The sequence below is a fragment of the Malaya genurostris genome, chromosome 2, assembly GCF_030247185.1.
Source record: "Malaya genurostris strain Urasoe2022 chromosome 2, Malgen_1.1, whole genome shotgun sequence".
In the NCBI taxonomy this organism is placed as follows: Eukaryota; Metazoa; Arthropoda; class Insecta; order Diptera; family Culicidae; genus Malaya; species Malaya genurostris.
This window is the reverse complement of record NC_080571.1, coordinates 10,406,608-10,421,948: the sequence shown is the minus strand read 5'-3', so window position 1 is coordinate 10,421,948 and position 15,341 is coordinate 10,406,608. Positions and strand designations below refer to the sequence as shown.

Here is a 15,341-nt window from a genome sequence, read left to right as displayed (position 1 = left end):
CATGTCAACACCAGCCAATCAGAACAAATCGTTCGAGAAAAATGTTCCGAACAGTGTTTAATATCGTAGTGAGTTCCACAATTTGGTCCTTCTGGAAGGCAGGAATGAATCCCGTACAGCATCCTGATTATTTCTTTCAATGAAATACAAATCCGAAATGAAATAATCGACATTAAAATTCTGTATGCGACTATTTTTTTAGCCGTTAAGACAGCCCATTAGTGAAAAAGCTACAAACAAATCACGTAAAAAGAAACCTCTTAACAAAAATTGGATCAGTTTGGATTCTACCGCCGCTGCGAGCAGATGTATTTTGTGTCGTTTGCAAAGCTAGTTTCGCTTCCGACAAAAGCGATTACGTCACAGCTACCTGTCATTTGCATTGGTGAAAAAACAACGGTGGAGAGCATTACACAAAATCAGCCGTTCCAATGGCTCTAATAGTTTTCTAAAGAACTATTAGGATTTGTTGTTCGCAAATCGAAGGTAAATATCCTCAGTTTAGTGCAAATCTAGAACAGTTTGGTTAGATTTGTGCACTTTTCGCTGTGTGAAATTCACAGTAATCGAGATCAAGTGAAGCCCTTTTTGTTTTTACGAAAAATGTTCCAGAGTTTAATGTCGTAGAGAATTACGCAATTTGACCCTTCTGAATGCTAGAAACGAATCCCTACAACATATTGATAGTTTCTTTCAATAAATTATGCAAATCCGAAATGAAATAATCGACATTAAATTTCTGTATGCGGCTATTTTTATTATAAAGAACTATACTGGTTATTTCATAATATTTGTGTTTCAGAATGTTTAATGTAACTAATCTGAACTTTAGTTTAGGTGCATCGTTTCAAATTCTAATAGTGAAAAAGGGGAATGCTTGCATAATTCATACAATTGATCAACTAATTGATATTCGGAAGTGTTAAGGAACATGTCAGTTGTTTTCGTATTCATGACAACCAGTTACCAGTCTGACATTACCCACCCGCCTTTTTCGATACTCGTTTTTACCAAGCATTTCAGCAAACTTTAATTATGAATAACTGTGATTATGTCAAACAACTGAAAATGTTCTACATTGATGGCCGTATTTCTGATGACATGAATCAAAAATTATGTTTATACATTAAATACAACAAAAGACATTCACGATCAATCAGTGCGCATTTCATTGTTGGCTTTTGTTAATATTTATCACTGTTTTTTTTGCGATAAACTTTGAGATTGAGTCCTATCAACCTCATTCGGCTACATTTCACTTTCGTATTCGTATTCGTATTTTATTAAATATGAAATCTTTCTTTTAGCATTTTTGGTTCGTTCGCTTTATATAAAAAATCCCTTCTTGAATCGCGCTTTTTTTGGTTTAGTAACAATTTTTGGACCATAACGAAGTTATCGTCATTTTAGGGGCTGGGGTCCACTAGGAGATTGATAGTACCTATTAGCTCTCTCCGGACAGTATCAGCCTAGATGCCGTGTGGAATCCGGCGGAAAAAAACTGAACCAAGAATAGATCCACTGGGTTCCTGCTTCCATGTCGTAAAAGGCGATAATTGCAGGAGTTTCTTTTTCCTTTCAGTTATCAGATATTTTCAATGTTTTACTTCTGATTACTCAATTTTACTAAATTATCTCTTCATTCAACCTATCAATTTCCGTCTAACTTCGAAAAAAAGTTTAGAATTTGGAATGATTTCTTCTTCCATGTTATTGATTGTCTGTCAGGATTATAAATTGAATGATAAATAAATAAATAATCTATAACTATTGCGCAAATCCGTTGATATTACAAAGTTAATAACAAAGACAATATTGAACACGTAGTAAAAAACACTTGATATTAATATTTCAAAAAATAAATTAATATTTTTCTTGGTAGCCGGCTGCCCAGATCTACCAATATAACGAATTAATAGTTTTAATAAGTAATTAAAATAAGAAAGCAGAAATAATAAAGAACAATAAATAATAAATAAAGACGCGCGTGATATCTGTTGACCTTTATTCGGTGATTTAGAATGATTTTATAACAACTGTTTAGAATATGTTAATGCAATGAATCAACTATTTTGTCTAAATCCTATTCACTCGTTTATTTTGTATCGCGTAATTTCTTATATAAAAATAGGGCAGTTTTCATTCTTTACGCGATAGTATTGCAAATTTTTTTTCAGTTTTCTCGAATAAGAGCTGTGAATCAAGACATGCCGGGACTTCAATATAGGATATTGTTGAAACGTTCACTCGGGAAGTTAGTGAGTTTAGTGTTACATCCGAGCATCTTGAAACCGGAACATACTAAGTCGCCCGCGAATAATACCAATACTGAAATTTTTACTAACAAATATCATTCTCCCGTGACACTTGTGGAGTGCGCAGTAGTATATACGGCCTCTAGTAACAACAAGTGTTGGACTAACATCCCTTCCCATTCCTTAGACGATCTACGTTCGGGCCTGGCCGGCGCCGGTACTGATCAATGAATTCTGGGATTACCAGAAGATGTACATTGAAGGATGATTTACCAGTCCCAGGATGGATCATCTAGAAACTCCCTGTACAATTTCAGCTAATCCCGATCAGTAACGGAGTAGCAACCAGGGGTGGTCGCTCAAGCTCATAACGAAGTTATCGTCATTTTGTTTTATTTTTACATTTAATTTCAGATCATAATCGTAATTAGAAACAGTGTTGGTGATTGCCGAAAATTTGACAGAAGCTGCTATATTGCTATCTATATTGTATACAACATTTTTAATCCGGTAGAAGATGCTACAAGAACTCGAGTCTCTCAATCAGGCGCGTACACAGGGGGGGGGGGGGGGTTTAGGGGTTCAAACCCCCCCGAAACAAAAAATTATAACCCATGGGAAACATTGTGATATAAATTGTACATGTGTTGATTTATCACCATGTTTTAAAACAACCCCCCCCCCCCCCGAAAATTTTCTCTGGCTACGCGCCTCTCTCAATGCATGAACCGTGAGAGAATTTTTCTACACTTCTTCGCTCCACTTCATACTCTGAGTATTTCACGCCCCTTAAAAAAAATTGCAGTCTGATAATGATCGTTGCTGTGTAGAATTTCCCAAGAGAGAATCGCAAGTTGACAATCATCGCAGAAAATCGAATCGATGATTCAAGTTGATGATTCTTATACTAGGTTGCAATATTTCAAAACCCTTGTGTGAAGCATTCACAGACATTTTCATAGACACAACTTATACAAAGGTTATATGCCCGTAGTTAGAATAAGAGGCAATAGTAAAATGATTCTATCGCAATTATCAACTGCCTGTGTAGAGTCGGATCGCGAAACAAGAATAAACGACCGTTTGTTGCTTCAGAAAGAATCCCCACAGCAGCGAGCTAACCTTTGATTCTCAGACAGGTCATCGAGAGAAATTCGCTCTCGCACTGCTGTCTATTCTATGTTGAATGAGCCATGCCGGGTTTTTGTTGTTGCGATGATATCCGTCTCTCTTTGATGGCACTGATTCAATCGTGTGAAGAGTTGCTGGTGAGCGTTCTTTGATACGATAAAAGCCATCCTTGATTAGAAATCATAATTTCATATTTTCAAATAGTGCGCAAGCTGAGATCGATAATAATGCGCTTTGCGTAACTATTTTGCTACACACCGAAAAATTAAGCCAGTTCTAAATATCAAAACAATTAGTAGAACATATAAAATCGAAGAAATCATAAAAACAAACTAACTTCTGTTACTATTCCTATAAAATGAATCGGTGTGATAAGCCCAAGTATAATTAGTTTGGCAAAGTTCGATGAGTCGAAGCTGAGGGCAATTTGGCGGATTGATATTTTTCTCAACGAAATTTATAACCTTTTCCACAAGCCACTTGAGGGTGGTTTTGGCATAGTGAGCCGACGCTAAATCCGAAAAAAAACAGTGGAAGTGTACTATGCTTCTTATATAAAAGCACCAATCTCTTCTGGAGACACTCAGATCGATAGATTTCTGCATTTATAGTTCCGGTAGTGTAAAAAATGGTTGACTTCAAACCTCAGGAAAATATTGGAAAATATGGAAAATATATAATTCAAACAAAAATTTAGTGAAATATTGCTTGCCATACCAGTAGGTACTTCGACCGAATTTCTCCACCTCAATCGGCCTGTCCGCATCGCTCACATCCTCCCCAACGCCAACAGTAAAGTATTGTGGACCTGGAAGGGTTTTTGAGTCCTCTTTTACATAAGTCTCATCGTCCATAAAAACGCATCCGGACACTGCAAAAGACGCGAATACAATTTCCGGGCCCTTGTTGCTGCTCGCTACTTCTGTTCTACACTTTGTTTCGAGATTTTCTGCTTCTTGTAGGTCTTCAGCTGATTTCTCCTCTTGATATGCTGGATCATTTCGACACTCGTTCCTCCGTTTTTCGCCATATCAAGTATTGACATTAATTTTTTCTTCATGATTAGAGATACCACTTTCCGGTCTAGTTTCGGGTTGGAAGAACCGGGTATTCTGTTTCTTCCTGGTAGCTCATCTAAAGAATAGTGTTCCCCAAACTTACTAATGATGGTTTTAACACTGGCATAATGAATTCCAAATCACTTCGCCAATTTTCGCATAGTAATACCCTTCTCACTTAGCCATGTGTCCAGAACCTTAATTTTCACTTCCTTTTCAAAACGCGACATTTTAAAAACACAGAATTTCAACCGCACAAACCAGTAAACAAACGAAAGCTGACAGCCAAATGCACAGCATGCTGTGATCTGAGCATAAAAAACATCACAAATACATGCGTACAACACAAATGTATGTGAGTAGCTTATTTTCGATACACTCCTTATTAGGAACGAAACAATAAAATATTGAATTCGACAATTCATTGGTTTCTGTGGTATGGCAAATGTCTTAAAACGCAGTTTTAAGATTGATGCCATACATTCTAAAAATTTTCACGCATTACCATTAGTTCGTTTTCGCAAGAATGACACGACTTGTGTCATTTAATACTTTTTGTCTCATCGAAATTCAATCACTTTCACATTTTCTAGATAAATGTCAAACGATAAGCTTCTTTTTTCAAGCCGAACTTCAGCAATATTGTCAAGACTTTACTGATCCAACTTTGAAATGTTCTTCCACAGATTTATTCACAAATTCTCACTTCAAAAATGTTCCTGTGTGACTTGCCTCAAAGCACACACACGCGACAAAAAAACTGAAACAACACATTATTCATCACTTTGGCGTCGGACATGCATAAGCCAGCGGGAACAAAATCGACATATTCTGCAATCGAATGACATTGCGTGCAGTGACAGGATGGGAAGCATAGGACGAGCATGAAAATATGTACTCTCTGGTAGCGCTTAGGTCACTGTTCAATGAAAAGTCCCTCCTCAAGCACACAAACACACAATGCGTAAGGTGTGGCAAATGCGAACCGGTAACAAAACCAACCCGATGCGACAATAGCTAGTATTCAGTCTCTTAGCCAGAGGGAAAGTTATCCACCCGCACCCTCCTCTAGGACCAAGTTTTGCGGAAGCTGGACAGGACTTTCCTCCTCGATTCCGACCGTAGCTTTTTCCTCGAAAGTCCTAGCTTGTTGCATTTTACAGCCCCAGACATCCCATCCGGAATTTACAATCATGGCTCGCATATTTCCCTCGGTTCTCGTAAAACTTCCGCACTACGGACGACTCAGTGTTGCCTCCGGGAAGAAGTGAGTAGTAGCATCACATACGAGTGAGTTTCTGCCATGGAAATAGCCTCATTCTTCGTTGCACATTTCCATGAACAACGCACTTTCCAACCTTTTGTGAAAGTGCATAATAATAGTAGGGTAGGTAACCATAGTAGCAGCATCAGCAGCAGCACCCTGTCGAGCCGGGCTTCCGTCGGCTGGCAACACATTCGTAAGGCACTGAGAACAACTAACAACGCTGCAAATTGCATCCACACTGTCGGTTGTCGGTTTCCGGTTTCTCCGAGCCGGAAGTGAATACGAAGAAACAAGACAGAGGAAACGCCATTGGGGGGGGGGGGTGTGGCGAGTTATCATTACGATGCAGTTGCAGTTCCGCCACAGGGTGATTGAATAAATAAGAAATAAGAACTCTCATGGATTGATTGTGTCAGTCTGCCTGCAGGCGTTGGATTAATCCGAGAGGCGTTTGTGCAATTTGTGTACATACACAATAAATGTGCTACCATCGTCGGAGATGGATGGAGTAGCTGCTGAAACCGGATACTCTCGGGGAGGTTCGATTTTCCTTCAAATGAATACCCTACGGATCATACTGTTCCATAAACAAGACAAATTTCGGTCATGCCTTGAAGGGGGGCATTCAAACCCAAAACGCCAATCGAGGAATAAAATTAACAAGATTTTTATTTTACCCCTGCTGAAAGACATCAAAGTATCAAAAAGTGGAACAGCATTCCCAGTGTGACAGTCCCGATTTTCATTAGTGATAAAAGCTTGATTGGACAGATAACATTTCGGATGCCGTGTGTGGATTCTGTTGTCGTCGTCGTCGTCATCCTCGTTCTGCTTCCCGAGTTTCCATGCATATCAACAGAACGCAATACCAATGCGACGAAGGAAAAGCCAGTTTAAATGCAGAGAGAGCCTTCCTTGCCGGTGCTCACACGATTCACATTACTGACGTTGATCTGATTTAGGCGCGGTTATCCTTTTATGCCAACCGACGTGAAATGTGATGCTCGAGCCGAGCGGAAGAAAACCCGAAAACGCGCTGCACAGCTTCGAGCTCTAAACTAAATCCAACAACAGCAACGGCAACATCAGCTCGAGTCATTCCGTATTCATGACTTCTATTTTCTTTTAATGCTAAACAGATTTCTCGCTGCTTATCGTTGTTCTTCGTATGGTGTATGGTTCCGAAAAACCTTCCCCAGTCGGTTGCAGACCACAACATTTACAACCGGAACCAGCCAGTGAAGAATCAAACAATTGTACTTATCTCGGTAAAACTTGGAGACCAGGGATGCTTCGTTCATTATTTCGGTAATTTCTAGCACCCCCCCGCACTGATAGGTGACTACATCGTGGCGAATGCGATTTTTCTGTTATCGGTGAGGTATTTGCATTTTCAAATCATGAAACAGAAATTATCGCCCGAGAACAAATTGAACCCGCCGGTTGTCGTCCGCGCCTTTCTCCGTTGCACATGTGAGTTGAATTCAAGGCATTCGAGAAAACACTTTTGTTTCGTGATTACCTTTGTCGAAGCACCGGAAAGATTTGAAATCCGTCTACTCGGACAAAATCAAGAGTGGAGATTTTGATTTATTTAGTTATTGATTTATTTATCTATTAGAATTTTTATTCATTTATTTATTTATTTTATTCAAAAATATGTTTATTTCATCGGCAATATACACATAAGTTTTTCTTCGTCGTGGCATCCACAATACATAATACTTTAAACCTAATACATTTCGAATATCATATTAGTATGTTGGTATTCATTAGTAAATCTAAGCACTGCTTCTATCAAGCGATTTGCTATTATAAATTACATCAAATAAAATACATTCATTTTGTACATGATCTTATAACTATTTCAGGTTTGTTTGTATCAGTTCATCACTTTTATTCAATATAAGATAGCTGGCTATTGGTTGAACTCATGGAAGAGAAAAGGGTCTAACATAAAATAAAATTTAAATTGGAACTCCAATGGACTTAATGAAATAATAAAAAGTTTCATGTAAGGAACGTCACGACAAGCAAGAATGTCGCGAACTGGGACATTGGATAGTCTACCTTGGGTACGTAAGGAATTCACTAGTTGAAATCTGACATCACGACTCTCCACGCATGCCCAAACGACATGATTAATATCGCGGTAACCTTCGCCACAAGCACAATGATTAGTCTCGGAAAGTACAATTCGAAGGAGATGTGCATCTAACGTGTAGTGATTGGACATGAGTCTGGACATCACACGAACGAAGTTCCTACTCACATCCAATCCCTTGAACCGTGCCTTTGTCAATATTTTAGAAATAATTGAGTGCATCCACCGACCTAGATCATCTTTATCCCAAGAAGCTTGCCAGCTGGCAAGTGTTCTTTGGCGAGACGCGCTATAGAATTCGTTGAAAGCAATTGGTCTCTCATAAATTTCACCATCAATAGCACCACGTTTGGCTTAAATATCGGCTCTTTCATTGCCTGGAATGGAGCAATGAGCCGGGACCCAAACTATTGTGATTTGATAATACTCGCGATCGGTAAAGTGGAATGGTGTGATTATTTTGTTTTAAACACAGAGGCCAGTAGTGTCCTTGATGCAATGCGAGAATAAATCAGCTGACTATTGTTTACAATTCGGTTTCAGAATTTTTCCAAAATAAGTACGCGTACGTACTTTGAAGCAGTTTTTTTATGCTCGCACCCGAAAGGTCCCAAAATGGCCTAAGCTACCGCAGTGAAATACATAAAAGCAAAGTCCTGGCATTACATTCCTTTTGTGGAATTTTGCTTTCTGTTTCAACAGACTTCGCAGCCGATTCTTAGCGTACAGAATCATCGCATGGCTAGTACTATGGATCCTACTGACACTAAGAATCCTTCCAGGTCGGGGCTCGAACATACGACAACTGGCTTGTAAGACCAGCGCCCTATGCATTTAACCATCAACCCGGGCAATACATGCAAATGTCGAAACAGTTTGTGAGTAAGTGGGTGAATCGTTTTAAAGAGGTGCAAAATATCGACAACTTTCCAAATCGCGTTCGGGATGTGGCCAAAAAAGTGAGCACTTCGAAGTCAAATGTTCTTCGTGCTAAAGAACGTTTGAATCTTCGAACCTATAAGAAGCAGAAACAACCAAAACGTAGTTTGAAACAAGAAGCATCGATCAGCATGGAAATTTTAACTGAATAATCATGGACGACGAAACCTACGTGAAACTCGATTACAAATCCTTGCCGGGACCACAATATTATACGGTGCGAGAAGGGCAAGTGTTAAACCACATCGATTGAAGTCGAAAAATTTGGTTAGAAAGCTATGGTCTGGCAAGCAATTTGTAGCTGCGGTAAGATTTCGAAATTTTCATCACCATTGCTTCAATGAACAGCGAATATACATCAAGAAATGTTTACAAAAACGACTTTTACCCATGATTCGAAGCCATGCCGGATCCTGTTGTCTTCTGGCGAGATCTTGCTTCTTGCCACTAGTCGAAACGGTAGAATGGTATACTACCAAAAATGCCACTTTCGTCCCAAAAGACATGAATCCACCAAATTGCCCACAACTTCGACCAATTGAGGAATTATGGGCATTAACGAAGGCACATCTTATGAAACATGTCTCGGCAGCCGAAACCATTCAACAGTTCGAAAAAGATTGGAAAAAGATGTCAAAACTTGTTGCCAAGAAGTCTGTACGGAATCAACAAAAACCGAAAAGGAGAACGGAAGAGTTGGGTATTTTTATACAGAAGATGTGCGCAAAATTTGAAAATAATGGGTTAAGTTTTTTTTATGACAATTGACACGGACTTTTAAAACGTGCTTTCGAGAACAGCGCGTTTAAAGTTTATTGTCTATCGAAGGAAACAATTAATTTTGTCAGGGGCAGAGTCAAACACTTTCGAGAAATCATATTTCATCTTTGTAATTTATTATAATAAAACATTTCAGGAATTTTTTGTCAACATTTTTGTTCACAGCCTTCATGGGGTTTGTCTCTGACAGTAGCCAGGTAGCGACTGGTTACAAGCGCTTATAAATATACTCTCCTACCCAGTGCTTGAGCGGAAAATAGGTATAGAACTAGAAGACTGGCCGATGAACACAGAGGATGTTTGGATATAGGATATCGTTCTTGAGGCGGCTAGAATTTAGATCATTGTTCGATGTACGCTTACCGTCTCGGTGCTGGTGTAGAACTGTGTCTATCACAGCTCAGGGTGGCGGAAATGGTAAACGCGTACGCACGGAGTCCTGCCTTTGAGCGTATCTTTTTATAAATTTTTTTTTGTGAGTCTCTCATTTATTTGACCTCTTCAATATATGTTTCCATTCAGTCATTGCAAAACTGAACTTAGTTACGGTGACACATACTTCTACTCAAATGATAGGTCTTATGGTTTCTCAAACTACTATTGATTTTTGTAAGGATCTGACTTCCGGTTCCATTTAGAGCGAAGCTACAAAAACGGCAGAAATGCTTCTACATTTCACTCAAATCTGTTCAAAAATTGAACAGGATTTACTAGTTTCTTCCCAAATAAACTATTTTGTTTTTATTCGAAATTCAATGATAGTTCTTTGAAGAGTCATTTAGGAATATTTATAGACATATGAGTCATATTAGAAAGAAATCATTACACCACTAGGTTTATTCTAAAATTATCTGGAAATTATATTTCTGGCTTCTCGGTGGTTAAGGTCGGACATCTTCTTATCCTTATCAACAACTGGCCAATTACTGAATATGGACTTTTGATTGGTATGATAACAAACGAAGATGGTGTAAATTTCTAAACAGTATATAAACTATTCCATCCAAAATTATCCGAGGCGTTGGTAAAGAGAGAGAGAATATTTCGTAAATGGTTTGTACCAACTGCCGTCTAACATTCCAATCCAGGAAGCTACTTAAAATATTGTACCGTTAGTATCTTCAAGTACAGTTTCCGTGATCATTTTCTGGTCATAATAATTTTGAGTGACCACTTCTAACTTGCTTGCTACATATCGGTTGGGGCTCCGATTGAAACATCTGATGACTCTATGCGACATTTTTATGATTTTTCGAAGCGGTTTTCCCTTTATCCAGTTGTTCTGGTGGACGTGTGGAGTGTTTCCCACTGTTATTACGCAGGTGGCAGTTGATATTGCACATTCAACAATTCCGTCAACCTGGCGTGTGAGTAGTTCGGATTTTTGCGATGCGCGAGCAAAATTTCGATGCATTACTTCCCTTGCTTCGGTGCCATTTTTTAAAACTCAAGAACTAATATTAAAATCAAGTAATCGGCAACATGCTACACTCCCTCGTCTACTAAATGAGGAATGTGCAGGGCTTTTTTAGGCTCAATGAAAAACAAATGCGTCAAGTTGTAATCGATAAATTTTCGATCGTAACATCCTTCAAAACTTATGTTTATTACGGATACTGGGAGAATCCATTTCTTTTTCCGCAAACATCGAATTCTTTTCACTGCTAGATGGATTCGACCCGAGACCAACGGATTTTGCCACACACTGGAAACTGATTGCTGCCGGTTGACTCACTGACTTCCACTTCTCTTCCAAAGTTGGTGAAAAAAAAAGTTTTTTTCGGTTGGGTTTGCTTTGACTCCACCACGCCAGGAACTAGCGAAATTTATGCATACATTTTATGGCTCTTGGAAGAGGTTATCTTTATAGTGATTTCATGCTAAAATCGCGTGATTTGAGAGCGCCCGCTCGCTGCTGTTTGACTGGCGACGACGACGGTGCGGAAACGCGCCCCATTCCTTCCAGGGCGACACAGGCTTCGAGGTCAGGCGTCAAAATTATTCGTGTTTGTGGCATTGCTGTTGGCGAAGAGTCGTTTGAAAATTGTGAACAATTCGCATGACTTTGGCTTGTTATGAGTATTGCGGCTACTCAATCACCAATTAGTAGCTCTGAAACATTGGCTTGATTTCACTGTTTCACTACCACTAACGAAACAGGGGGTGAAAAAATCTCAGCTCTGCATTTCTTTTACACATGAGAAGTCACATTAAGTAAGTCGTAAACTAGTTTTGCACCTCAAACCCTTTTTGAATTTCTCGTATAAACGAGCTAGTTTCGAGTTTTGAATACTGTTTTAGCTATCACTTGAGACGATAAAAAATAACCTCTCTTTCGGTTGAACATTATGCATTTTTAATTTCAATTTTAGAGATTATAACCACCTAGGCCAAATTTAAGTAAAATTTCTGTTATTTTAACAACAAACCAGCCAAATCAAATTCATATTTTGGAATGTGGAATTTATATATCAATTTGTTATAAATTTGTTTAGACCATCTGTTCGGGTTGGGCACATGATCGAAAAGTATTTATGTTCTATATAATACCTGAACTGGAAATCGGATCCGAATGAAAGATGACAAGGACTTTTGTTTGAATCTAATGGCGTTTTCGTTTTTAATTTGCACTACACCGGTGCAGTGCTACACTGAGGCATGAATAAACGAACAAAAATGACGAAAACATAAACAGTAACCATTGACTACAATAAACGATTCCATTGCACAGAGCTACACCAAACTTTTGATGAGTGCTACACCAGTGGTATCGGTGCAGAAAAAGTGTAGCACTGGTGTGGTGCAATTGGTAAAAACGAACGGTTTCAGTGCAGCTTTCGCTACACCAGTGTAGTGCAATTTAAAAACGAAAACGACATAAGTATGTGAAAATCGTCAAGTGAAAGTGAGTTTCATTTGAGAGTTTTTATTCACTATACATGCGGAACCGGAAACCGAGGACGGGTAGAACTGAACTGAAGAAGGAAAGTAATGTTAGTTTGATAGTCGATGTGTTAGTAGGGATTGAAGAGCATCTGTCATATATCTTTTTAAAAAATGCGATCTCAACAGAAAGTACGATGCACGAAATAAACTTTCCATTCTGGTCTCAACGACTAATATGTTTATTTATCGTAGAGACAGAAGTGAAAAGTAGAAATATTAGTTTAGACTGTGAAACGTAACCTAACTAAAGATCTACTCGGTTATCAGGAGGTAGATGATCAATAACACACTGGAACCTCTATTTACGCGCAGAGCTTGTGGTGCGTAAATTAAATTTCGCGTAAATTAAATGAAACATCGCGTTATTTCAAGTTTATCGCGTAAAAAAGGTTTTTCAAATTTCGTTTGATTGAAGTGTAAATAACACGAAAAATCCTACTACGTCCGTTTGATGAACTTCTGAGTATGTTCTGATACTATGGAAAAGCTTCAGAGCTGTTCCACAATCCAATAACTACTTGGAGTATTGTTCTTAGGGACTACACTGTGTCACAGCAAGAACTACAACGGCTAATACATTTTTTGTTTGTGATTCATACTTTTAGAGCTACACATTGCTTACTTATCTATTTATAGCTGTTCCAGGTAGGTTCCCAGTCGTCGAAGAACTTCAGTGAAAACAGGTCTTAAGATTTATACGAGCATTCAGCAGTTTATGAACAGTTTTTCAGTTCTGTTCATAATCGTAGAGCTATATACTGCTTACTTGGGTATTTTGATCTTTTCTCGCATGTGGTATCACGAATATGGACCGTGAACGATAAGTTCGTTACTGCCCTTATTCCTAAGGCTTAAACTCCAGGTAGTTTTTGGATGGCCTAGAGCAATCACAATTTTTCTATTGATCGCATGTGGTATCACGAATGTGGACCGATAACAATAAATTCGTTACTGCACTGTGTTACACAGGTAGATCTTAAGGCCTGAACTCCAAGTAATATTTGGATGAACCAGCACTTCCTAATAATTCGTCGCAATGATTCCATAAATTGATTTAAACACAAAAAGTATAAACCACAATCAAGAAACTCGCTAAAGTCATCGGTTACAACGGTAGACCTTAAGGCTTGTTCCGAGGAGGTTTTGGATCAGCGAGTTCTCCTACAGACCTTATCACAGTATGGAATTACCACCGAGCAGTTCTGAGGAATAGAGGATAGCGATTGAAAAACCTTGGATCTTACTCGATTGAATTATACTTACACCAGCCGATGAGTAGTGGTCACAAATCTGAAATAGAAATAGAATTTTAGACGTAAAATGCCTATGAGTCTAGAGGGTAGAAAAAATTACCGTTCCAGGCATTTCTGCTTCCAGCACTTTGTGCAGGGTAGGAATGAAATAATGCTGCTTAGGTTCAGCACAATCCCGACCCTGCATGTGAGGCCTACAACGGCACTGACCGGTGATTACGTCGCAATTGTTATCCAACGAACCTCCCGGATGACAATTACATGCAGTGCATCCCTCATGGGTCTCAGATAAGCCATAAGTCTCCGGAATACACTGATTGCAATCGCGTCCGGTTACCAATCTTTTACATATACATTCTCCAGTGTACACATTGCAACCAGCATTGTTCACCGTGCCCAGAATGTTACAAGTGCACGACTGACAACCATCCGGATTGCTCTCGTTGAAGTTCCAGAAACCCTCCTTGCACTGATCGCACCGGCGACCACTAACGTGGCGCTTACAATGACAAGCACCAGCCTCAACATCACTTTCCTCGTCACCGATCGCATCACAGATACCATCGTCTAACGATCCGCGGGGGTCACAGTCACACGGTTTACACACATACGGACTCTGGATGTCCTCGTTTGGATCCCTGTAAAAGAACGGAGCACATTCCTCGCAGTGATAACCTTGTGTATTGTGCTGGCAGTTATCGCACACACCTCCGCTAACCCGTCCCGAGTGTTCGTACACAGCCTGATCGAAGTGACAGTTTGTAGCATGATTGTTACAGTGACATTCTGCATCAAAGTCATGGTAAAATAATATTTGTATATATGTATGATAACAACTTACTTTTACATGCATTCGTCTGTTTGCCCAACGCTGGTTTCCATGGCAGATCGTTGAAGAAATCTTCGCACTCCTCACAATTCAAACCCTTCGTATTGTGCGTACACTCACACCTTCCATGCACCATATCGATTGTATTTCGGACGCCCTCCAACGGCAAGCACCGAGATGATGACCATAGCACGAACACGAACCTCTCACAATCATATTTGAGATACCGTAGTAATACTTTTCCTGAATCTCCTGACGATCGTCGAGCAGCGTGTCTCCTAGTGTGTGCAATTCTGTAATTAGTCCTACGAGTACATATCACCCTCAACAGTCGACGTTTCATGCAATTCTAAGACGCTTGACATCAAAAAAATGTCTCATGTGATTTTTCAAGATCGAAAATTTTCAAACCTTAACCGCCGAGTAGCACACCTCACCAGTGGTGGTAAAGCATCGATTCCGAACACGCAAAACGTGTTCGTTCCGAACTAAAAAGCGATCCACCATCGCGAGTATAAATTTGCCGATACCATCGTTCGAGTCAGCATCGTCGAACCAAGAAGCGATGCTGATGGTGAAAGAACCGATGCTTTAGTTTGTGAGCCTATCGTTACTAGTATGTTCATGAACATCCGATTCGAGTACTATATGTTAGACTGTTGCTTCGGATGAACCGAACTTTGTCAGCTACGGCAGGTCGTTAGAGTGTGTTAATAGTTTAGCAGAGTATGGTTATTTTGAACATTTCCAGTAAGAGTGGGGTGGCTCAATATAGAAAA

At 39.4% G+C, this 15,341-nt stretch overlaps 1 protein-coding gene across 1 annotated transcript; it reads right to left on the bottom strand.

Moving 5' to 3' along the window:
- Positions 1 to 13,608: 13,608 nt before the first annotated feature.
- Positions 13,609 to 14,836, bottom strand: LOC131430260 (laminin subunit beta-1-like). Its single transcript, XM_058595075.1, has 4 exons — positions 14,575 to 14,836; positions 13,834 to 14,519; positions 13,744 to 13,770; positions 13,609 to 13,682 (listed from the first exon to the last, which is right to left on the bottom strand). Exons 1-4 carry the CDS (start codon positions 14,696 to 14,698, stop codon positions 13,629 to 13,631), a joined length of 891 nt encoding a protein of 296 aa, XP_058451058.1. The 5' UTR covers positions 14,699 to 14,836; the 3' UTR covers positions 13,609 to 13,628.
- Between the last annotated feature and the right edge of the window lie 505 nt (positions 14,837 to 15,341).

Excerpts from the sequence above, each read along its gene's own strand:
- LOC131430260 (XM_058595075.1), bottom strand. The coding sequence starts at position 14,698 with ATGGTGCATGGAAGGTGTGAGTGTACGCACAATACGAAGGGTTTGAAT. Across the intron at positions 14,520-14,574 it reads ACAGACGAATGCATGTAAAA|AATGTCACTGTAACAATCAT; the intron begins GTAAGTTGTTAT and ends ACTTTGATGCAG. Across the intron at positions 13,683-13,743 it reads ACCACTACTCATCGGCTGGT|AACTGCTCGGTGGTAATTCC; the intron begins GTAAGTATAATT and ends TCTATTCCTCAG.